Source organism: Pocillopora verrucosa, chromosome 13 (genome assembly GCF_036669915.1).
Source record: "Pocillopora verrucosa isolate sample1 chromosome 13, ASM3666991v2, whole genome shotgun sequence".
Taxonomy (NCBI): Eukaryota; Metazoa; Cnidaria; class Anthozoa; order Scleractinia; family Pocilloporidae; genus Pocillopora; species Pocillopora verrucosa.
In genome coordinates this window covers 11,162,795-11,185,324 of record NC_089324.1, presented here as the reverse complement: position 1 = coordinate 11,185,324, position 22,530 = coordinate 11,162,795, and the positions used below count along the sequence as shown (strand labels likewise).

Sequence of the window (22,530 nt, the reverse complement as noted above, 5' to 3'; positions counted from 1 at the left end):
TTGAAGACAAAACCAAAGATACGTTGACATAGCCAAAAGTTTATACGAAAACGCTCCTGTCGAACGCTTACGCGAAGGAGTGCCGCCGGTTTATTTAACGATAAAAGTTAACATTTGCTATTGAATGTTCATGTAGCACAGTCGATTAGGCACTGGACTCGCAGTCAGGCGGTCGGCAAGGTTTTTTTAAGAAATGTCTTTTTTTTCCTTCTCTTTTTCAACTCGGGAAAAGGCAAAGCCATTTTGAGAGTTAGATACGTTGACATCGCCAAAAGTTTATACGAAAACGCTCCTGTCGAACGCTAACGTGAAGGACTGCCGCAGTTTTATTTAAACAAAGAAAGGGCGCGCGCTAAACAAACATAACTGTTTTGAACTGACGCCCTTTTTGACGATAATGATTTAATCCAGTATAATTCGTAGGAGCGCGAGTAACGCTCGAAAAAATAAAACTTGTCCAAGCGGCACTAATAGTGTTGAGCGGCGTTTTATCAAGTTTCATTATCCTCGCACAACAAGCGTCCACGCACTTATGGAAAAAAAACTAACAAAGAAAGGGCGCCGCGCTAAACAAACAAAACTGTGATGAACTGACTCCCTTTTTGACGATAATGATTTAATCCAGTATAATTTGTAGGAGCGCGAGTAACGCTCGAAAAAATAAAACTTGTCCAGGCGGCACTAATAGTGTTGAGCGGTGTTTTATCAAGTTTCATTATCCTCGCACGACAAGCGTCCACGCACTTAACTGAAAAAAAAAAAAAAAACTAACAAAGAAAGAGCGCGCGCTAAACAAACATAACTGTGTTGAGCTGACTCCCTTTTTGACGATAATGATTTAAACCAGTATAATTTGTAGGAGCGCGAGTAACGCTCGAAAAAATAAAACTTGTCCAGGCGGCACTAATAGTGTTGAACAAAGAAAGGGCGCGCGCTAAACAAACATAACTGTTTTGAACTGACTCCCTTTTTGACGATAATGATTTAATTAAGCAAAATATCAAATTTACCTAATATCTGATAAAGTACAACACGCTTTTATAAGCAAATAATAATATGGAAGTTGAAGTCTAACGAAAAATTAAAAAAAGCTTTGAGCTACGTAGAAAAGTTAAACTTAATCAAATTTGTGCAGGAATAAAATTTATTTATCGCTAGTACACTTTCGTGTGAAACATCGCCCTATTAATTTAATTAGTGTGCTAAAACAAACATACAACGTTTTTCTCACGTATTAACTCGCGCTGGATGATTTTTATTCGCCAGTTTAAGAGTACTCTGCTCACCGTTTTCGTGTTATTCAAGCGTCCTCAAGCGCTTGGTTTGGAGAAAGCACCATTCTGATTCATACTGCGAAACAGTGACTTGTTGACATGCGAGCTATTTTCAACAAAGAGTATTATGTCACTCACGCAATTCTCCTCTGCTATTTCTCAGATTACAAGCGTGACTGCTGCATGAGTACCTTTTTTAGCGTTTATGCATATAATTTTTCAAATTCGCTTCTCTCTTAGCGTGAAAAGAATTTTAAAAGTTTTTGTAAGTTTTCTTACACTGTTAAATAAAATATTTATATGCAAGTAAAATAAGATGTTCATTTATCCTTTGGTTCTGGTTCGGCGGCCTCCATGGTTAAGTAAAACTGGCGCTAGGGCTCAGGGACGAAGGCAGCTATTTGTTGCAGGTCTTCCAGTTTGGCTGGGACCACCTTCAAACGAGCAGGATAGAGGCGGCCGGGTGTTTGGTTGGCATCTGTTTGGTGTCTGCGGCGCCGGATGTTTACCTTTTTCCAGGGTTCATCTGTGGAAAACCCATACCTTACTCAAACTTCGTCTGGATGGTGGACCATTTGGGTTTGCCCAGTGATAGGATCTTTCTCCTCTCCCCAACCAAAGTTTAACCAATGCGCGCCGAGGATTCGGACGCGCTTCCCATCCCGGTCCTTCGCTATCGGTTGGTACCTAGCAAGAATATTAATTATGGTTAAGTGATATGAAATATAAAAAGATCCATATGAGTCCTATTCTACAAGGTTTCCAAAGTTCATTGCGGCTTCATGGTTTTAAAAACAAGCATTGCGTGCCTTATTTTTATTTAGCTTACTTTAAATCCAGGAAATAGATGATATATTCAAAAAATTTTAGTGGAAATATCCGGAGAATTAAGTAATGATTTTCTTGTAGCACACCACGAATATCGCACCCTTGAACTTTCACCCCCCCCCCCCTCCCCCCTTATCTTTATAAGGCTTAGGTGCAAAAACAAGCTATTACCGGGATTTTTTACGGTAGGCCACTCTAAAACGCTTTATAACTTGTACATACATATTGACGCAATAAAACGGGGGTGCATATCTGGTGACCTCATACCAGAAACGCACGTCGATTACTATCTGATTAATTGTCTATGTACCTGGATTCCAAGAAGGATCTCCAGTCTTTGAAGTCAGGCTGCCTCATTTCGCGTACCACGAACGGTTTCACTGTATTCGCCTCTCTGACGACTTTACACCAGTCCTCTGGTAAGTACACCACTGCGCTTTTCTTTCTCTTCTCGATCTGGCTAAAGTCTCTGTCATTTTGAAGGAACGTGTGGCCCCTCACGAGGTATTTGTGGTTAAGTACCTCGTAAACGCCCGTGCGGTGTAGCTCGGCGTAGAGGGCAACTATCGTCTTGTTTCTGTTCTGACCCGAACAGCCATCAGAGTAGCTTACGAGCGACCTAGAAAGACAGAATAAAATAATATGGTGTTATAGTGAGACCTGTATCTAACAATGACTGGGGACTAGGTGAATTTCTTCGCGAAATTGAATTTGAAAATTGTGATTGTTGTCCATAGAAATCATCTGGCTCTAATGTAAGAATTTTCAAATCAGTTCCAGTTCTTGTTCTAGTGCTTGTGTCACTGTAGGAGGGTCCATTGGATTGGATGCTCTGTATAACACAATTATATCAATAATTAACAAAGCTGAAATAATGACAATGATAAGAAAACCACTTACAAAAAGGTTTTGTTCTTTTTTAATCCTTACCAGCAATCTTTCAGGTAACCAAAAAATAGAAGTAAAAAATTTAAAATCAAAGAAATGAAGGAAATCCCCAAATAGGGCTTTGGCAGCTAGCATGCTCTGCACCTAGTATGCTCTGCACCTAGTATGCTCTGCACCTAGTATGCTCTGCACCTAGTATGCTCTGCACCTAGTATGCTCCAAGATCTCAGAGAAAATTCTCCCAAAATATCACCACACGTTTCATGATTTGCTAAAGCAGAGAAGCTGGTTTTCTCTCTAGAGCTGACAATTTTCTTTACTGTCAGGAACTGCCTCTTTAACTTTATAAAACAATGTGAAGACAATTTACAAATTGATCAATCTGGTCAGTGAAAAGGTTAAAACATACCTCAGACCAAGATGGTGAGCTCCACCTCTGACCAGAAGTACCACTAGTGTTGGTGAGACATCTTCTAACACCAAAAATATTATCAATATATTTTAAATCCAACAACAGCAGTTGGAAGCAACCACAGCCCTTCAAATACCATAAACTTACACCTCCAGTTCTCCATGGATCCAGGTCACCATTGGATAAGATAATATTAGAGCATGAAGATATATCTGGAAAATAAATTAAAGAAACAAAAAACAGAACTGTATGGGTGCCCAGTTAGGTTGAGGTACCACACCCCTTTTTTTCTTGCAGTATGTTGCAATCATTTCTGGAGTCCATGGCAGAGTTGGAAACATGTCTGTTTTGTTGTTAGAACCAGCTGGAAGAGAAAGCTCAGTACAAGCCTGAAAAGATAAAATATAAATCTTATTTTGATGTTTAATGACAGAAAGAAACAGCCAGAGAAGGTTACATGTCTTGCACAACACAGTCCAGTCAGTCAGAGTTTGAACTGGGACCTTTAGATCTGGAGTCCAGCACATATAAAAATTAAGCCACCACATTTCCCAAATCTTGAATTTTTCTAGGGAGTAAGTGGTAGTTACAGAAATCTTTAACTAGGAACTGTTCCTACATCCTATGGAGACTATGGTTAGAGATATTATTATAGAGATATTAGTTACTTGACTGGGCAAGTAGGATATCCCATCCAATACCTGATGGTCTTGTGTGGGGCTGTCTAAGCCCAGGCCACATCCAGTGGGGTCTGCACATTCAATGTACTCTGTATCTGGATCAAGACAAGTCAGTATACCATTAGTGCTGTTGTAGACTAAAGCTGTGACCTCAGCCAGACCTTCAACCTTGGATGATACACTTGCCATCATTATACATGCCAAGTTCACAAGATGCCCAGGAAGTGGGGCCAGGAAGTCTGTTGGGTAAGGATAATCACACATGGCTAAGGTTGTGAAAGAATTGTGGATCCAATGTAACATGTGAGGGATCTAAAATGAAAATAAAAAAAAAATACCAAATGATCGGACCAATTGAAACAATGGATGGATGTGAGAATCAACAAAGGGCATGGGAAAGAAAACATAGAAATACAGTTGCAAAAGGAATTTAGTAACACTATAATAACAGGAATTCAGCAATGACAAAACCAGAAAACAGCCCTGCATCCTCTGTTTCTTGGAAGGGAGGGTAGGTGGAAGGGAGGAAGGATGGAAGGGTGGGTGGATGGGAGGATGGAAGGGAGGAAGGAAGAATGGGAGGGTGGGTAGAAGGGAGGGAGATGGGAGGGTGGGTGGAAGGGAAGAAGGGTGGGAGAGTGGGTGGAAGGGAGGGAGGGTGGGAGGGTAGGTGAAAGGGAGGAAGGGTGGGAGGGTGGGTGGCTGGAAGAGAGGGTGGGTGGGAGGACAAGGAAACAGGAATAATAATAATAAAGTGCTTGTATTCTCTGCTCAAGGCGCTTTACAATCATACAAAATCATACATTATTAATAAAAATTTACAAATTTACAACTATATCCTACTATATGATACTTAAACATAGCTAAAATTCATACTAATTAAAAAAGAAAAACAAAACTAAAGCCAGCCATATCTTATTATATGATACTTAAACATAGCTAAAATTCACAATGATTAAAAAAGAAAATTAAATCTAAAGCAATATATATAAATCTATAAAAATAATGGTCTGTTAATAATATATTTACTGAACAAGAAGGTCTTAAAGTGCTCTTTTGAAAATTGAGATGGTGTTAGACTTTCGAATTTCATAGGATATTAAGTTCCATTCTCTTGGCGTATAAACAGTGAATGCTCTGTCTCTGTAGGTCTTAGTATACGATCTAGTTTGCATTAAAATTTCATTACTAACAGACCTAGATGATCTAGTAGGAGAACGATGATGTAGTTTCTGAGCTTAATAGCTAAGCGATGCCCCATTCAGTGATTTATACACTAGAAGCAGAATCTTGAAAATAATATGGTATTGGATTGGTAGCCTGTGAAGCTCCTGCAAAACAGGTGTGATATGCTGAAACTTACTCATTTGACACACAACTCTAGCTACCATGTTTTGTGCATATTGCAATCTTTGTAACTGATACTTAGGCAAGCCATGTAATGCATTACAATAGTCCAGTTTTGATGTGACAAATGCGTGAACAGCAACTGCTGCTGATTCTTTAGTGAGATACTTCCTAATTCTAGATGGGTTCCTGAGATGATAAAATGATGATCTACAGATGCTAGACACATGTGGATGAAAAGACATGTGCTCATCAAAGATGATGCCAAGACTCCTAGCCAACTGAGAGGCAGCCACAATCTCATCACCAACACATAAGGACTGAAAGGATGGAGAGGGATGATACTTTGAGTGGATGGGCATAACCTCTATCTTGTCATGGTTTAGCTTCAATTTGTTGAGGTCCATCCAGCGACAAATAGCAGAAATGCAGTTCTCGATCCTCAATTTAGTAGCGTCCACATCCACCAATTTGAATGCAAAGTATAACTGAGTATCATCAGCGTATAGATGATAATCCAAGCCATAAGATCTTATCACTTTAGCAAGTGGCGCAGTATACAGAAGGTAGAGTACAGGTCCCAGAACTGAACCTTGGGGAACTCCCACGAGAAGATCACATATTGTAGAATTCACCTCATTGATGTTAACAAACTGAGTTCTATCAGAAAGATAGGAATTGAACCATTGCAGAACAGTTCCTCTGATGCCAAATGATTTCTGCAGTCCTGCCAGCCACAAAGTATGGTTGACAGTATTGAATGCTGCTGACAAATCTAATAAAACAAGGAAATTAAAACATCCTCACCTTTGTCCAATAGTAGCATAGTGTCATTTGTGATGGTGATAAGCGCAGTCTCTGTGCTGTGAAAGATCTTGTATGCTGATTGGAGAGGCTCATGTAGATCATTTTTGCCAAGACAGTTATTCAATTGCACAAACACTGCTTTTTCTATCAATTTCTAGATAAAAACTTTAAATTTGACACAGGGCAAAAGTTACTAAACTGCTCAAAATCTGCATTTACCTTCTTGAGAAGAGGTAATAGCAGCACGATCTTAAGTTCCTTGGGCAGCACTCCAGATGATAATGACAAATTGATAGCTCTTCTAAATACAGGAACAAGACTAGAATAGCATTTCCACATGATACTCACTGGAAGTGGATCCAGTGCGCATGCCTTGATTGAAGCCCTAATCAATCCTAAGACATTTTCATTTGCTGCCATTGCAAACTCACTAAAGCATGATGTACACTCAAAATCCTCCATAGTGAGCTCCCCCAGCGGTTCTTTCCTAACCTGCAACTCATCACGAATTTGCACAATCTTGGCACTAAAGAAATCAGCAAAGGCATTCATGAGTTTTTGGTCACTATTTGCAGATGGATATCTTTTGTCTGTATTCCTTTGTAGTAATTTATCAACAGTGCGAAAAAGTAACTTGCTATCATGGGCATTGTCCTGAATAACAGTTGAATAATGCTGTTCTTTCACCTTATAAAGCATTGCATTTACAACATTGCACTGTTCCAAATAATTCACCCTATCAATTTCGAGACCAGTCAAACGCCATTTATGTTTGAGCCTTTGCCTCTTCTTCCTCTGGGTGGCAATCTCCTCATTATACCAAGGGGCATTTGGTCGAATGACAATAGTGCGAGTTTGTTTTGGTGCCAGCTTGTCCAAAGCCTTGCACAACACCTCATCATACTCCTTAGCCAATGACTCAATACATTGCGGGACACATCCATCTGACAAACCAGACGATATAATAATCTCATTGAAGGCATCAAAATAGAATCCCTTTAATTTACGAGAGACAACAGCCCTCCTCTTATTTACTGGTTTCCATAAGTTCAGTCGGATTAAAGCAAACAGCCTTGTGATCAGAGATAAACTATTGCGTGACTGTGATATTCTTTAGGCCTAAAGCACCCTCAGTCAGTGGCATTCGAGTTCCCATAATAAGCACACCGTCTTTTGTGTCACCTTAACTGATCTTTAGCAAACCATGACGTGTGTTTGAGGAGCCCAGTGACACAATGAGGTGTCCAAGGAAACCATTGTTTGAATTCCAGGGCAACCAATATAATAGATCACAATCAGCATGCAAATGACCACCTAGACCTTCACTTTGGAAAACCAGTGAAACCCAGGTTGAATAATCTTCAAAATCCCTTACATTCATCCATCTTACAAAACCAAAACCACTCCAGCAATAAGATCCCCCTTTAGACATCCTCTAGACTGTTTTATCATACAAAACAGTTGTCCGTAAAAAGGAGAAAAATAACTCAAACATGGACCACATCACTACATGTCTGATACCAATAATTGCTGCTGTCCCTCTGCAGAGAGGGAGGAAGTAAGTGACAGGAAGAGAGATAGCAAGTGATCTGGTAAACAAGCTACAGTTAGTTATGATGGAGTCACTAAATGCTGCTCCACATAATATTTAACTGTGTTCACTTCACTGTCATGGTAGTGTATGAGTGATGGTGATTAGATAATTCTTACCTGATCTGTTGACTTCAGTGGTTTTCAGAGCTTAAATATCCTTGAGATTTCAGCAAGTCCTATATGAAATAACATAGTTAGAAAATAAAATAATGCAACTGAAATAAATGCATGTCAAAATAAAACTCCAGGTCAGTTTCACACACAGTGACTTAATGGCCACAATCATACAATTGTAACTCATAGCAAACTCAACTTAGCCACTCAGTTAAAAGATCCATGCATGTAATTGCCTTAAAGTAAGAGTTATTTATCACCTTGTTATGGTTAACTTTGTTAATAATCCATAATTAGGAGTACTTTGGTTTTGATTTTGACATTTTACTTGAACAGATTTCTTGATAGAGACAGATTTACCCACTTAATGAAATTATTAATATTTGTAATATAGGGAAGGTACAGTAATGCAAGTAATTGCCTAAAGCTATAGTGACACACCCTCATCCCTTATTAGGGGAGTTTCCTTGAGTTCCCCAGTCCTTTTGCTAATACTAACATTCCAAATTTCAAGCCTGAATACAGAAGAAGAATGATGTAAACTCCTTCATTTCCATGATTTTACTGGTGTCTTCAGATTTTCTTCCAAATTTAATGGAATTTGGTATTATGATACTTGACACTTGTAACCTTTTAAACCCTAATATCAGTTTGCATATTCTCTACACTGTTATTTATATATTTTCTAAGGTGCTGACAAACTTTATTTCAACTGTCTTCTGACTTTTGTATTGACACTGTAAGGAGAAAATAATTACAATCTCCTTTTAGGGTTTCAGTGTTCAGCAACCCCATATATTTAATTTACCTTTTGATCCTATATTTTTCAGCATCTCAAATCATTTCAAAAGCTGTAATAACGTAACCTGGACAATTCGCATCAGCATTTAAAAAGTCCTTGGAATTAAAACACAAAATAATAAAGAAATTAATTAAATTAACTGAATAAACTGGAACATGAAAACAAAATAGTTTGGGAGTCACTGTTGATAGTTTTATCTTTCATGAATATCAATAGAAATTAACATAATGATATTGTTAAATATCACCAAATAAGTGTAAGTACTATCTGTCTAGAATTAACTCAAATAACAAATGATATCATCATTCTCCTCATTTAACCACTACAATTCTCAAGAAGGAGAAAAATCAGACTCTCGAATCTTTTACCAAATGAACATCTATTTTGATTGGTAAATTAATTAACTGTTTCCCTGATGTTAAGGAGAGAATCACTGATCAGTAAGCTGGACAGCGCTTAGTTCTTTCCTTACTTTCATCCAAAGCTGTTTTTTACTTCACAAGTCAATAATCACAACCATAAGAAGATAGGCAGTCATTTGCAGATTGAAATTGTTTCCTTGGGGTGTCCCCTCTCCCCCTCAGAGATAGACATGCAACTACATAGGATTTTCTGTGATCCTTTCCATGGCTTTCCTCCACCACCCAGCCCAAACCCCTTCCAAAAATAGAGCACAATCAGGCCACAAACGTATTCAAATATTTAATCTGTGTCGCTGTAAGTTCTCATAGCTTCCCTTTTTCCCTACATAGTGATTGCTCTAAGCCTATCAACATGCCTTACTCAAATTTTCTTCACTTCAGCAAAATTACTCAACAGTTTAAGAGGAATTCAGTTAAAATACGGGTGAAAATGATTCCATTCTTTGATAATTGTGAACAATGGTTCCCATTTTCGGCTGTCGGTAACCTGTCAGTCAACTGTCGGCCGACAGGTTACCGACACATTACCAACACATTACCGACAGTTAGCCGACAGTATTAAGAAGACCAAAAATTGACTGAAAACAGAGTCAAACTTTTCCAGTCGAAAACAGTAAATAGAAACATGTCGATCGCATCGTTCGTACCTACCTACTTGATTCTGTTTAAACGGTAAAATAAGCTTGTTTGACCCATCTCCCGACCGTAAGTACCAAAATACCTATTTTTTATATCCTTGTTTGTACACAAAACGGCTCCTTTTCTACATTTTGCAAGTGAATGAACCACCAGGTCAAATGGTTTAACCAAATAAAGACTTTCTAAAAAGGTTTCGGAGGCAGTGTATTTAGGGGACTGGGAACTAGAAAAACTTTTCAATACGGCGGATAAATGAAATCGAACCAATTTGGGAAAGTTTCGCTAGCCAACGTAAAAAAGTGGGCAAAGGTCGCAGTAGCTATTGAGAGTACAGTGCAAGATATCTTTTTGAAATGACTTTTCCCCTTTTTATGTAGTTTTAGAAGCAATAGATAGGTAAATGTTTACGATCATTTCAGTTTACGACCCACCGACAGATTGCCAACAGGTCGCTGATTGTCGGCCGACTGTTGGCTGACAGTCGGCCAAAACTTTGGCCTGAAACATAACGAAAACTGTCGGCCGACAATTGGCTAACAGGCGGCCGACTGTCGGCCAACTGTCGACCGACTGTTGATAGACGGCCAACAGACGGCCGACAGTATCTTTCCGGAACTGTTCTTCCCTCTTACCCAATTTTGAGCCACCCTAAATAAGTAAGAAACGAAATTTCAAATAAGTGCTCACGCCCTTATCTGAGGAACTATGGTGTTAAACAATTAATTTTATTTTTAATTTGCAATCATATGTGAACTTAAAGTCTAATTTAGCAGTAATACAGTTATGAGAAATTAGATGCTATTCACACTCAAGGTTTAACTTGTTATGAATCCTGAGCAATATGTTCCTTACAGGAAGACTCACTTCACCATTCAAGGAAATGAGAAAAAAAACAGACTCTAACAAAGTGCTTTGCGATTTTTTGAAAGGTTGGTCTCTCTTTGTAAACAGATAATAATTTAGGTCTAATGTATTTAATATAATTAATATATTATTAGCATTATGACATGCAAATCGAAAGAATAATGGATATCCCAGAATTTCTTTTAGTGTTGACAGTTTGGTTTACAGCTCTTAAAATTGTATGAGAGTATCTACTCTTTGTTGACCCTCAAGCAACAAATTTGGGAATTCAATCATGTTTCACAGTGTGTGTTGTTTATTTACATTCATTTGTTAATTTTGAAGTACTATTTTTTCATAGCATTAATGTTCTGATGTTTTGAAAGACTTTTTATGTTATTATAAATCATTGAACACATGAGTTGATTTATTTAAACTGCAGATATACCAATTCTTGGTTGGCCAGTTTATGAGCTAGTTGCAAAATATTTGCAAAGACCGGAGAAAAAGCATCTGCTTTTACTGATCAGTGGGTAGATATAGTTACCAATTTTCCTCAAGGGAATGACAGTTTTTGCTTAGTGAAAGGATGTCCTAAAAAAGATTTATGTCTTAGACCAGAAGAAAATGGTTTTTTAAGGATTATAATTGGGGAAAAACGGTGAAAAGTGTGTCAGAACTTGGAGATCTAGTGACCAAATTGTACATTACAAGCCAGATAATTTCAAGTTTATCTCAATCTCTAAAACTTTGTGAAGTGAGATACTGTTAGTCATGTAAATGGTTACTTTACCTGAGGGAATTTTACAGACAGAGTTTAATAATAAACTTCAAAATTATTTTCAGGAGCACCAGATGTGGGAAGGAATGAGTGAAAGAAGATGCTACTGTCAAGCAGTCCTGATAGATTCATAACAACAGTTCCTCGTAAGATTACAAATTGAAATTGAATTCACTTTTATTATTAATTATATGTTAGTATGGCCCCAGTTGTTCAAAGGTTGGATAACACTATCCACTGGATAAATCGTTATCTGACGGATAGTACAGTATGTTTTGCCATCACTTATCTGCTGTATAGCCATCTATCTGTTGGGGTAGTATTAACCATCCTTTGTACAACTGGGCCTATTTAGCAAAATTTGGTTTCACTAGAGCAACCTATAGGGAACTTCACTGAAAGCAAAGGTGCTGCTCAAAAAATTGTGTAACAATCAAAAACCTCTTTAGCTGCTGATAATTTTCTTTATTCTCATGACCTTACTGTGGGATTCAGGGGTGATATTGTAAGGAGAAATTAGATGCTAGTCACTCTTATGGGTTAAAGGGTTAAACCCATTTTTCCTGGCTCACTTTCAAACATATTGAATATAGCCCATTTGATTAGCTCATGTTTTATGAAGTATTTTGATATCAGTTTGGTAATTAATCATCATCTTCTAATTACTGCACAAGGAAAGGACCTTTTTAAAATTTTACATTCACAAGGCAGCATAATTTTATTTTTTGTGTCTTCCTACTAACAAGCACCCACATGCTGATCAGTCTGGTACTTTTCTATTGAATGAATAACTTTAAACAAAATTTATTCTCCAGATACATCCAGACATATGAAGAGTTATGAAACAGATGGCAAGGATTATTTTTTGTATCAAGACAAACTATGGAGAATTTTATCCAGAAGAGGAAATTCATAGAATTTGGAGAATACAAAGGTTGTCTGTATGGTACCTCAAAGGACTCTATAACCAGAGCTCTGAAATCCAGGAAGACCTAGCTGTGTCCTTAAGGTACAACCTGAGGTGAGTCGCAATTAAAGTTGCTCTCAACCTTGAGCAGCACCTTTGCTTTCAACTGACTGGTGTAAATCCTCAACTTGAAGGTGGGTCTGGGTCCCGTTTGTGGGAATTTTTATTCTAGATTGACCATACAATTATTTAATTTAATACAAAAGTGAAATTAACGTCAAAAGTTGAAGTTACTGGGGTTAATGGCCTCAAATTAAATCACCAAATCTGGCTTGTAGGTGATGTTGCTATTACGAACAACAGAGTTCAAGCCATACTGTGTCTTTGTGAAGCCTCCTTCTCTGAAGGAACTCCGCAAATCAAGACTGACAGTACAGACCAAAAAAAAGAAGGCTTCAGATAAGTCCTCCATCAGGACATTCAGCGTAAGTCTTATTGACAAACAGGCAGACTGGAAATAGTCCCTCTTTCTTATTGTAATGTGAAGTATAGTAAAGCAAGGGAAAGTCTGTACTGGAGCCAACGGTCCAACCAACCTTGGCTTATCTCTGTTTCTATAGCATGACAAGACTGGAAATATTCCCAATCCCATTGGATGAGATGCTACCTCCTATAGCTACATATTACCCATTGTTATTGCATGGACTAGTCCTGTAGTGGATGTCACACCCATTTGTAACTCTACCTGAAGTAACATTAGAATTGGACTGGCTTCCCACTAGGGGGGAACTAACAATTTCCACTTCATGCTATGTAAACTGGGATAACCCCCAGTCTGGCTTGAAAGTTGACATTAGCTTGAGTTCATAGGTAATTGTTTTGAGTATGGTGCTCCCCCCCTCCCTTATCTCTCATTCTGGCCCTAAATATTATGATTTATAATTAGTCCAAAACTATGCTTGTCATATGAACATAGCAATAGCTGCCTAGCTCACTGTAGAGTCAGTAAATGTAAAGAATCCTATCCTACCAACGTGTCGGCCAACACATCAGCCGTCACACTACCAACACACCTCTGATTCACTAGAGTCTCTGTGGCTCAGTAATAGAACATTTGAGTGCAGAATGCAAAGGTCTGGAGTTCATTTCTTCATGGGGACTTTTTTTTTCTTTTCCTTTTTTGCTGTTTTCTTTTTTTCTTTTTGACACTTAGGGAAAATAAATCCTTCCACCTTTATCATATTCAGTAAAATTGAAAAATATCAGAATGGAAAAATTAAACCAATCAGGTTGCAAATTAAGATCATTATGTAAATCTAAACCTGTGAATTGTCCTTTGTAAATAAGTGATTCCAGCCTGGATAACCTTTTCATTGATATGCAGGAGGAGGAGTTACAAGAAATAATCAGTACTTCTAGAATGCTGGAGGAGACCTATGGAAGATTCTTTTACCTGACAGTAGAAAACAAGGACATTGAAGAAGCCTCTGTCAGCATTGTAGACACATTTGAAAATCTTGAACAGGAAGAGCAGTGGGTCCCTCTGGACTGGACTCAACAAAACTAAAAGGAGATCTGATATCTTATGTATAAAGTGTGAGGCTGGTTGTATCATGATGGCTTCACCAGTATCCACCACACAGTTGACCATCAAAGAACATTTCTAGACAAACTCAATAGAACTTATAAACTATTAGTACAAAATGTGTGATCCATCCATTTTTATTTTTTCAAAATGTAGCTGTTAACCTTTCAACTCCCAAAATCTGATCATTCATTCTCCCCTCTACACATTTACTTACATAAGTCACAAGTCATAAGAATTAGTGTAAGATCAAGATAGGAACTTCTGTGTGAAGAGTTTGTGCATTCTCGTTAGCTTAGTGAGTTTGTTTTAATTTTGATGAGTTACTGGATAATAAGTTACACAATTAATTTCAGATATAGGAGTCAAAGGGTTAAAGGATTAAATCATGCTGTCGCAAGCCTTGTTTTATTTGCTAGATAGAACACATTATTGGAAAAAAATGTTTTTTATCTTGTCACAAGATTGGGACAAAGGCACTCATGACAACACAAAAAACATCTTTTTTCATTTCTTTACCAAGCTTCAAACTCACCATCTTTCTTATATTATTATAACACATTTTCCCATATTATTTTTATAATAAGTTTCAAGTTCATAAAAACATGAGTAGTCAGGGTACATGTATTGATAAATTATAAAAGATGATAATTAGAAAAAGGTTAACAAGTGCCAGGCAGTTGGTCAGTGGAGCTGAAAGAATTAATTAGGAATGTTGAGAGGATGGCGAGGCTGGAGAGCCTGCAATTATTACCACCTATAAAATGAATCTTGGACTCCACAAAATGTGCATTTAAATTTTGCTTTTCAAAACATGCTTACCACATATTGAGTCAACCATGTGAAACAAAGTACATGTAAAGCGTTGAAGTGAGCTTTTTAAATGCCATACCAGAAGCTGGTACTGTACAATAAACCATGAGCAGCCCTTCCTTTTCCCCAGAGTATGTTGCTAGTGTAAAAGAAAAAAGTTAAAAAACCAAGTTGCAATTCTTGCCTGTTAAATTTTCTCACTTTTTTTATTTAATTCCAATTGTTTCCCCTCCCCTTGAAGTAATGTAATGCTGAGCTTGACTTCATCTGTAGCTGTGTTAATGATTTTTTTTCTTCAGCAGAATGTCATTTTGCAGTGAAGGGTCAGGGGTAATTCATAGGGTAAATTTTATACTTTATTGCCATTTTCATTTTGAATCAAGAGTCTACAAGTTATGGAAAAAAAATTAAAACCCTCAACACCCCAACATCAGTATGTATATTCTCTATACTGTTCTCTACACATTTCCTAAAGAGCTGACAGGGAGGATTTGTTTAACAATCGAGAACTGCTTTGGTTAGTGATCATTTCCTTTATTTGGGGGAATAATGTACGGAGAAATTAGATGCTAATCACTTTTAAGTGTCAGTTAAAGGGGTTGATATGTTATTAAATGGACTGTTTCATTGTGTACCAGAATCAAGTTTGAGTCTCAGTTGTAATTAAAAGATTTGAGTAAACTTCATCTAGGTTTAGGATATGATTTAATTGTTCATATATTCACGTACATCATACATTCAACTTACAATAAATACATGGCAAATAAAAGTATTGATTCCTTAGCTCACACATAAACCAGTTAAATTGTTTTCAATTAATACTTTAACTCCAAGACCTGATTGTTAATTCATTTCTCTAGCTGCTTAACATTTCTTAGTGAACTAGTTACAAAAATTTTGTGTTAGATCAGGACAACAGCTTCTTGATAAGGTTAGGTGTTCTCATTACCTGTTTGCTGGATAATGTGGAGATATTATTGGGAGAAGTGACATGTTAATCACTTCTAGCAGTAAAAGGGTTAAAAAATCTCTTTTTTAATAGTATTGCATGGTGTTCATAATTTCAATTTCATTTAAAAAAATTACATTATTTTTTAATTAATAACTATGACCTGATGAATTATTATATCTACAGAAACAGACAATTCATCTTCCATTACCATGTGTCCTCAAATAAGATTTAAACTTTTGCTTAGAGGAGGCACTCATTGGATGGAGGGTACTTAATTGAGGGAGGTACATAGTGAAGGGGGGAGGGGGGTGGTTTCACACTTGTTTGAAATAATGGCCTGAGGGGTGGGCCCTAATTTGGGTGGGGGGCTGAGTGCACTTAATATTCAAGGAAATACAGTATCTGCACAACTGCAACCTTAAGGTGTGAAACAGTTAATAATTTTTAAGGTGATGATAATAATTATAACAGAAATATTTCATTCTTATTATAACTTAACTATATAATAATATTTAAAATACTAATATAGCATTTTTCCTAAAAATCTTAAAATTTTGGCCCAAAAGAGGCAAAAGTTCAAAACATTGTGGAAGTAAACACTGATATTTGTTACCATATAAGTGAGTAACTCAAAATTCTCAACTCAAAATTTACAATCTCATCAATTAAAGCTTAATATTTAATTTCATTGACTCCAATAATAAACATTAACAAATTAATTAGACTCTTGAGTCTCTTGAATGTGAGCTTAGTTAGCAATAACAAGAGCATTTCTCAGGTCAGTTAACCCTTTAACTCCCATGAGTGACCAAGAAAGAACTTCTCCTTACAGCATCATTACAAAATCAGCCAGATAAGTGATGAGAACAGAGAAAAATATCTATTTGGGGGTAATTAGTTGATCCAATACTAAATTCTTCGAACCAACACTGTAAGAATTGTATGGTCGAGAGTAAGGAGAATTATTAATTTGATCTGGGAATTTAAGAGTTAAAAGAAGAAAATCTCCTCAACCAGTTGAATTAAAAATTATTAAGAAGATTTTTTCTTGAATAAAAAATCATTCTGCAGGATTTCTCTTAATCTTAGGTATGCCCAAATCAGTTAACTGCCACATCTTTTGTTTCCTTGTAACACTGCTATCTGTGTCATTTTTGAATCCTCAACAACTGACTTTCGAAAGTACAGCCATGTTCTGTGTTGAGTTCTAATAATTGAGTGGGTGAGCACTCAGGAGAGCGTTGTGGCTGACTTCTCTCCATATCATGTCATGCAAGTTCAGAGTTCAAACAGCCAAACTTTATTGGCCTTCTTTGAAACGGTCATCACATTTCTGGTGTACATGGTTTTCTGAGTTTGACAGTAACTTATAAATGTGCCTTTATCTGGTGAACTGATACATTTACACTGTCCTCCCTTATCTTAAGTATGACAAGTAAAATCAATTTTCAAATCTGCAGAGCAATCCTTTTACCAGCTTAATTTAAAAGAATTCCAAAAGATGTTAGGCTGTAATAAGAGGTACTACAAGTGGTAAATTTCATGTGTTACCACATGAAAAGGAGAACACTAGATTTACTTCATTGCCATCTCTGTAAACATAGTTCCCTTAACAACCACTTGAAGAACCATCTACACTGCCGCACCAAAGCTGTGCTGTTATAGGATCTTCTTGGCTGATCTAAGCTTCCAACTTGACTCCAACCAATACAATAACACAGTCAAAACTTTCCAACATCAACTGTATTGTTGGAAGATCCATTTGCTGATGGCAAATCTCCAGTGTAATACTTGCTTAGGGCCAGATCTCCAATAAATGGCATGCTAGAAGTGAGTAGTTTGCTTGCTTCCAAGTCCAAACTAAAATCAGTGCTAAATTCAAAATCAGTGGAGTCCAGACCACGAATTTTGTGTCCATCAATTGAGTTTGCATCAGGAGTTTGCTCATACTTGTTGACAGCCAAACGATGCCGCAACACCCTTAATTCATTCACAAGGATCATCTGCTGGAATTGCAATGAGGAGTTCTCTCCCATTCCTGTGCTCACGTGAACTGTGGGGAGCCATCTTAGGTAACGCCCCGACCAGAATTTTATACCTGGAGCAAGGGTGTTCACTCTTAAGTAAACAGACTCCTCATTCACTCCATTTTCATCTTCATCCAAATAATTTCTGTACTCAAACAGTGGATTAAGATAAGGCCCTGAGTTTCTTGATTCAGCAAGCTGCTCTGCAACAAACTCCCACAAGGATGCCATGGGGTTTCCTTTTAATTCCACTTGACACATCTCTGATCTTTGCTTCTCAGAGTCAAACAAGAATGTGTCAAACATGCATGCATGTACAGTGTCAAGAAGAGCATGAAGATATGTCTCAGAGAATTCAAATGCAGATGGAAACTGCTGAGTGAGTTGATACACACAATCAATAAAATGAAGGAACACTGGTGACTCTCCGGACTCTTCCTTGTCAATTTCCTGGGTAGGCTGAATGGTGTGATTACAGCGCAAGAGAAACTGATGTCCTCCAAGCACCCACATTTTCTGGATAAGGGTCTGGAACCCTCTTATTGTTCTGTAATATGGATCCAAAATGAGCTGAGCAAGACTTGCTACAACCACAGCAAAATCACGACCCCCAGTTTCCTTGATAATAACTGGTGACCGGTCATTACAGATTGACCGCACAACATTCATAGCAGCAACAAGGGACAACCGAACATAATTCAGCCATCTTAAAAATAATGTGAAAAGACCTTTGCGTTAGAATTTACTCTTCAAATGACAATAAATTCTCTCATTGCAACTAACAGTAAAGCTCCTTACATGCTAATTTACCTCTTCCATAAATGGCATGTCTATTTTAGATTGTTTTGTATTAAACTTTCTGGCTTTGACAACCTGGTTAAAAACAATAGAATTTTTCCCAAAAGCTATGACAAGAGTGCCTTTTGGCATGGACATAAAAGATTGATAATCATGCTTGCCATTATGAAAGAGGTCTTTGCTATGTCAGCTCACTGCTTGCTACCTTAGGCATTAACCATACATTATGTAAAAGCTGATATCTTGATTGCCAGCTGCTTGTTGCAGCAGTCTTCTACCCTACAAGAAATTAAAGTGCTCCACTTGTCTGCCAAAGCAGCACAATTTTGGACTGTTCAACGCTTAACTCCCAAAGTGATTAACATGTAACTTCCCCCAACAGGTAATGAGAATACCCAAAGTTATCAGGTAGGAGTTATCTTGATCTCACACTAAGTTATCACGGCTGATTTTCAAGGAAATGTGTAGCACTGCAGGGGAAGAATTAACAATCAGATCTTAGAGGTTAAAGGGTTGATTTTATGAGTCAGCACCTTGATGTTTCCAGACTTGAAAGCCAATGAGGATCAATGCTCCAAAACTCCTTGCTTGTCTCCAACACACACAGCTCTCTGACCTTGAGGAAGCTCTGTTGTAGGTCTTTTGTGGTTGCACATATCTTTGTTGTATCAATCACCTTGACCTCTTTGTGTTCAGTGTTGCTTGGAATTGATGATAATGCTTGGAAGAAGGATGTTTCTTCCTTCTCAAGAAATATACTATCTGGTCTGAAAAAGAAAAATGAATTTTTATTGTTTATTTACAAAAATTTGAAGGAGGTGACTGACAATAAAAATGCTGATGAGGTTTGCAAAGTACCTAGTAAGTAAACGGATCATCATGGCTATTGTTTGAAATGAATAATTCCCCTCTGCCCCTAGGACAAACATGAAATGTTTAACCCCTCACATCTCAACATCAGAATGCATATTCTCCATTCTGTTCTCTATACATTTTCTAAGGTGCTGACTAGGGGAATTTGTTTTACAATCAAGACCTTCCTTAGTTGGTGATCATTTCCTTAAATCTCATGACCTAGATGTGTGATTCAAAGGTGATATTGTAAGTCACTGTTGAGGATCAGTGGGTTAAAAAAGTCATTATAAGTGGATTCTATGGTATAAGCATACCTTCCTGCACCACTGTAAAGCATTGGTACTCCTGTGCGAGGGTGACTCCAGCACCAAATTGGAAGACGAGAATTAACATAATGAAGTGACATCCTGTTGATGTCCAAATCTGACAAGGATGCAAGTACAACAAACATCTCTGACAATGATGGACATGTCTGGAATTTATTGTTGACAGCTGCTACTCGCCATGTGTCATCAACCTGGAGCCTGCTCAACTCATTCAGCCAATCAGGAAGAGATCGAAAAGTTGGAATGGTGTTCAGCCTGGCTTTGCCATTTTCCAAAGAGTTTTGTGCTCTACTATAGGGGAACGCAAACAACAGAACAATGGAGCTTGGTGCCTTGTAATGGGAAATTGCATTCACCATGGTTTGATGATCTTTTTTGGGAGTAAATTTTAAGCCAAATCTTACCACTCTAAAGTCCTTGCAACGGATTTCCAAGGAATGAACTTTAGTAGACATGCGTGATCCAGGAACCACTTTCTTAATTTTTGATCCTTCTGCAGTGGAACTTGAATAATAAGAAATCTCATCTATACAAGTTTGTGGAATGTGCATTTCTCTTTGCATATCTGAGTACATTTCTCCAGCTTCAGTTAAATCAGGATTTGACTGAAACACAGAGTTAAGTTTCGTTTCTGCACTTGGGTTTCTTGTCAAGAAGGACATACGGAAGTTGGTTGCATACAGCACTCCAGATATCCCAGACTTCCGATCTGCCATTGTTTGAAATCGGAGCACATTGATAGCCTTAGCAACAACAATTTCTCCAGGTAAAAGTGATGGCTGAGGATATCCATCATCCATCATGGGAGAATCACTCCTTAGGGCTGCCATATTCTCACAAACAATATTTCCTAAAAAAAAAAAAACCATATATCAAATCTAAGCAAATACAGAATATGCCATAATTACTTTCAGCATATTGGCTATAAACTTGATGGAGTTAAAGTTGAATAAAAGTGAACAAATGTGAAGTGGGAAAGTGTGTTTGATCAGAGCATATCCATTTCCATCACTTTCCATCTACGTGTGTACCGTAAGACTCAATCACTCATGATCCTGTGAAAACTAGATTGATGGAGTCGCAAGCAGAAACAGAGTTAACAACCAACTACAATGCTAGTTCTCGGGCCTCAGGGGGGCTTGTACCTTGCTGAATTCATTTAATATTGACTGAAAAACTGCCACTTTGACATGAGGGAAGGCTGGCCTTTACCAAGATTGCAGAAAGAGGAAAAATCAAGGAGATTCAAGCCTCAGACCTTTCACTTTCATATACTTTCCCATGTAACAAAAAACCAACAAAAAATTTGGCAAACTAAGACCTTCACCAAGTTCATATGTGACAAGCATCCAGCATACTGCCAGGATCAACAATTTTAAAAGCAACTTCTCCCTCTTCATGAAAGACTCAGAGTTTATCTCAGTCTCATGCCAGATGGTGAAGCAAACATATTTTTTCAGTCAATGTCCAAGTTCACTATGTTACATCCTCCATACAATTTTTCACAAGCAGGAAGTTATTAATTGAAAAATCTGACATTACTTTTATATCTTTGTGATCTTTTCTGATTATGCATTATATATAATATGAGAATGCCTTTTTTCACTTTCTGATTCAATAACTTCTCGTCAATATAAGAAACACGACCATTAATTATCGTACTTGATTTCACGCAGCAATATCCTGAGCAAATACAGCTGTTAACTTACTCAGCTGACATGACAATCAGTTAACTCATTTCTCAATGTCAACGGTTTAGGAAATTGTAATAAAAAACAGACTGATTTATATTTCATGACTACTCCCTTAAAAATGGCTGACGAGAAGTTACCAAGCATTCACGATTATTCGCCGTACATTTAGTTGACTCTCACGTGCATGAAATGGAATCGATGATCTTGTGTTACACACACGTACCTCCTAAAGTAACGATTTTCGATATCTGTCGAGTAATTCAAAAACCAAGATTATACGAGACTTTAACAGTTACATTCAGTGGGTATTTTACTTAATCTAGAAAAATAAGGACAATTCTTCCGCATCATAATGGGTGACGAATGGGCTAGAATTATCACGAGTAAAGTTACATGTACATACAATATTACCCCTGGCTGTAGTATAAACGAACGACCGCTACGGTTCTCTTAGCAGTATGGCAACCACATGATAAACATTCGGCGAATTTCTAAGTCCAGAAACAATCCAACAATGATTTACTGTAAGGAGCTTACAAGTAGCTTTTCAAAACAGGAAACACACTGATTTAAAAACTATACTCTGATGACACATACTTACATCAGGCTCATTTAGAACATTTAGAAGATTTTGCTAATTTAGAAGATCATTTAGAACTTCGATTTCTCTAATTCCAGCGCTGAATGACCGGATTCCACAGCACGCCCGAGCAAATCTTCTCTTACGTAGCTCGCTAAGAGTCGAAGCCTTAAGGAAAGCTACGTCGATTCTTGTAGAATATTGCTGCTCTGTTCGATGGTATTTTGGGCGAGACCTATTATCATAAACAAGCGATAATAGTAGGAGATTCCTTTACCAGCGGAATGCATTTTTGAAGCGAAAGGTACAACCCATCCGAGGAGGAACTGGGAATGAATTGTATCTCAGCGGGGCAGGTAGAATTTCTTGTACAACAGATCTGGGAAAAATTTACAACAGTAGCATTTCAAACACAAATGACTCGTCTGCACTCGATACGATGTTTTATTACCTGTGAAAATTGAATTTCTAAAAGAGTATTTAATAAATACTTCTGTATTCCGTCGATTGTCTAATCCGCCACCCTTGGAGTACTTTGTTTTGTTTGAGAGCTCACGTGACCA

General features: G+C 37.5%; 2 protein-coding genes and 1 long non-coding RNA gene across 19 annotated transcripts; 1 reads left to right on the top strand and 2 right to left on the bottom strand.

The window, feature by feature from the left end:
- Positions 1-987: 987 nt before the first annotated feature.
- LOC131797005 (dipeptidyl peptidase 2-like) lies at positions 988-10,011 on the bottom strand. 12 transcript variants are annotated; one of them, XM_066160827.1, is made up of 9 exons: positions 9,819-10,011; positions 8,752-8,840; positions 7,947-8,005; positions 6,456-7,180; positions 4,104-4,394; positions 3,167-3,791; positions 3,003-3,118; positions 2,413-2,721; positions 988-1,961 (listed from the first exon to the last, which is right to left on the bottom strand). In XM_066160827.1, the coding sequence occupies exons 4-6, from the start codon at positions 6,933-6,935 to the stop codon at positions 3,627-3,629; spliced, it is 936 nt and encodes a 311-aa protein (XP_066016924.1). In that variant the 5' UTR covers positions 6,936-7,180; positions 7,947-8,005; positions 8,752-8,840; positions 9,819-10,011; the 3' UTR covers positions 988-1,961; positions 2,413-2,721; positions 3,003-3,118; positions 3,167-3,626. The 12 variants fall into 12 exon arrangements, 9 of the variants coding, with proteins under 9 accessions (XP_066016924.1, XP_066016930.1, XP_066016925.1 ...); XM_066160833.1 differs by having other exon boundaries at positions 2,625-2,721; XM_066160828.1 differs by having other exon boundaries at positions 3,003-3,039; positions 3,400-3,791.
- Positions 10,012-10,044: 33 nt separating this feature from the next.
- On the top strand, positions 10,045-15,107 carry LOC131797006 (uncharacterized). Of its 2 annotated transcripts, none has more exons than XR_010716099.1 (6): positions 10,045-10,202; positions 10,661-10,735; positions 11,496-11,576; positions 12,246-12,451; positions 12,676-12,822; positions 13,722-15,107. It is a non-coding gene; the product is annotated as an uncharacterized lncRNA (long non-coding RNA). The 2 variants fall into 2 exon arrangements; XR_010716100.1 differs by having other exon boundaries at positions 10,045-10,462.
- An 840-nt stretch (positions 15,108-15,947) lies between these two features.
- LOC131797003 (myotubularin-related protein 10) lies at positions 15,948-22,292 on the bottom strand. 5 transcript variants are annotated; one of them, XM_059114619.2, is made up of 5 exons: positions 21,989-22,292; positions 21,551-21,635; positions 19,682-20,543; positions 19,046-19,279; positions 15,948-18,420 (listed from the first exon to the last, which is right to left on the bottom strand). In XM_059114619.2, exons 3-5 carry the CDS (start codon positions 20,521-20,523, stop codon positions 17,409-17,411), a joined length of 2,088 nt encoding a protein of 695 aa, XP_058970602.2. In that variant the 5' UTR covers positions 20,524-20,543; positions 21,551-21,635; positions 21,989-22,292; the 3' UTR covers positions 15,948-17,408. The 5 variants fall into 5 exon arrangements, with proteins under 5 accessions (XP_058970602.2, XP_058970603.2, XP_058970601.2 ...); XM_059114620.2 differs by having other exon boundaries at positions 21,568-21,635; XM_059114618.2 differs by having other exon boundaries at positions 21,611-21,635.
- Positions 22,293-22,530: the final 238 nt, after the last annotated feature.